At 60.5% G+C, this 1,038-nt stretch overlaps 1 protein-coding gene across 1 annotated transcript; it reads left to right on the top strand.

The window, feature by feature from the left end:
• Window positions 1-43: 43 nt before the first annotated feature.
• LOC114073503 (zinc finger protein 154-like) lies at window positions 44-895 on the top strand (the record flags this gene model as incomplete). The annotated part of the gene is made up of 1 exon (XM_027911244.1): window positions 44-895. A coding segment is annotated over one exon (756 nt), but the record flags the coding sequence as incomplete, so codon positions are not given.
• Window positions 896-1,038: the final 143 nt, after the last annotated feature.

A 1,038-nucleotide genomic window follows, 5' to 3' on the forward strand; every position in this document is an offset into this window, starting at 1 on the left:
CCGGAGGAGGGGCTGCAAAGCCAGCCCAGGGAGCTGTGAGGAGGAAAGAGCCGTCCTGTGCCGGGAAGGCGGCCGGAGCTTGAGCCGGAGCTCCGAGCTGGTGGTCCCTGAGCAGCCTCCCAGCAGGGAGAAGCCCTTCAGGTGCTTGGAATGTGGGAAGAGCTTCAGCCGGAGCTCCACCCTCCTCAGCCACCAGCTCATCCACACTGGGGATCGGCCCTACACATGTAGGGAATGTGGGAAGAGCTTCAGGAGCAACTCCAGCCTTCTCAGGCACCAGCACATCCACACTGGAGAACGACCTTACACATGTGGGGCATGTGGGAAGAGCTTCAGGGACAGCTCCACCCTGATCAAACACCAGCGCATCCACACTGGGGAACGGCCCTACACATGTGGGGAATGTGGGAAGAGCTTCACTGGTAGATCCGACCTGATCAAACACCAGCGCATCCACACTGGGGAACAGCCCTACACGTGTGGGGAATGTGGGAAGAGCTTCAGTGACAGCTCCACCCTCCGCAAACACCAGCTCATCCACACTGGGAAACGGCCGTACAAGTGTGGGGAATGTGGGAAGAGGTTTCGTAGCAGCGGGAATCTCCTCCTGCATGAGCGGATACACACAGAGGAGAGGCCCTTCCGCTGCACCGACTGCGGGAAGGGCTTCAACCAGAACTCCAACCTCATCACCCACCGGCGCATCCACACCGGGGAGAGGCCCTACAAGTGTGGGGAGTGTGGGAAGAGCTTCAGTCGGAGCTCCCACTTGACCAGACACCAGCGGACCCACCGGTAAGGGAAAACCCTACGAATGCCCCGACTGTGGGAAGAGCTTCGGCCACTGCTCCCACCCCGAATGACCCCCCTGATGGTGAGGCAACCCCTGGAGTCCAGTGACTGTCAGTCCATCCCTTTCTACCAGAAAGGGCCAGTCCCCTTTGCCAGGGGCAGGTTGTGCCAACAGAACCCTTCTTGGGGGGTGTGTGGAGATTCCTGCCTTGGCTGGGACCCCCCAAGGTCAGTGCTGGAGGTTGA

Source organism: Empidonax traillii, unplaced genomic scaffold (genome assembly GCF_003031625.1).
Source record: "Empidonax traillii isolate 1590-97213 ecotype Southwest subspecies unplaced genomic scaffold, ASM303162v1 scaffold6723:size10437, whole genome shotgun sequence".
In the NCBI taxonomy this organism is placed as follows: domain Eukaryota; kingdom Metazoa; phylum Chordata; class Aves; order Passeriformes; family Tyrannidae; genus Empidonax; species Empidonax traillii.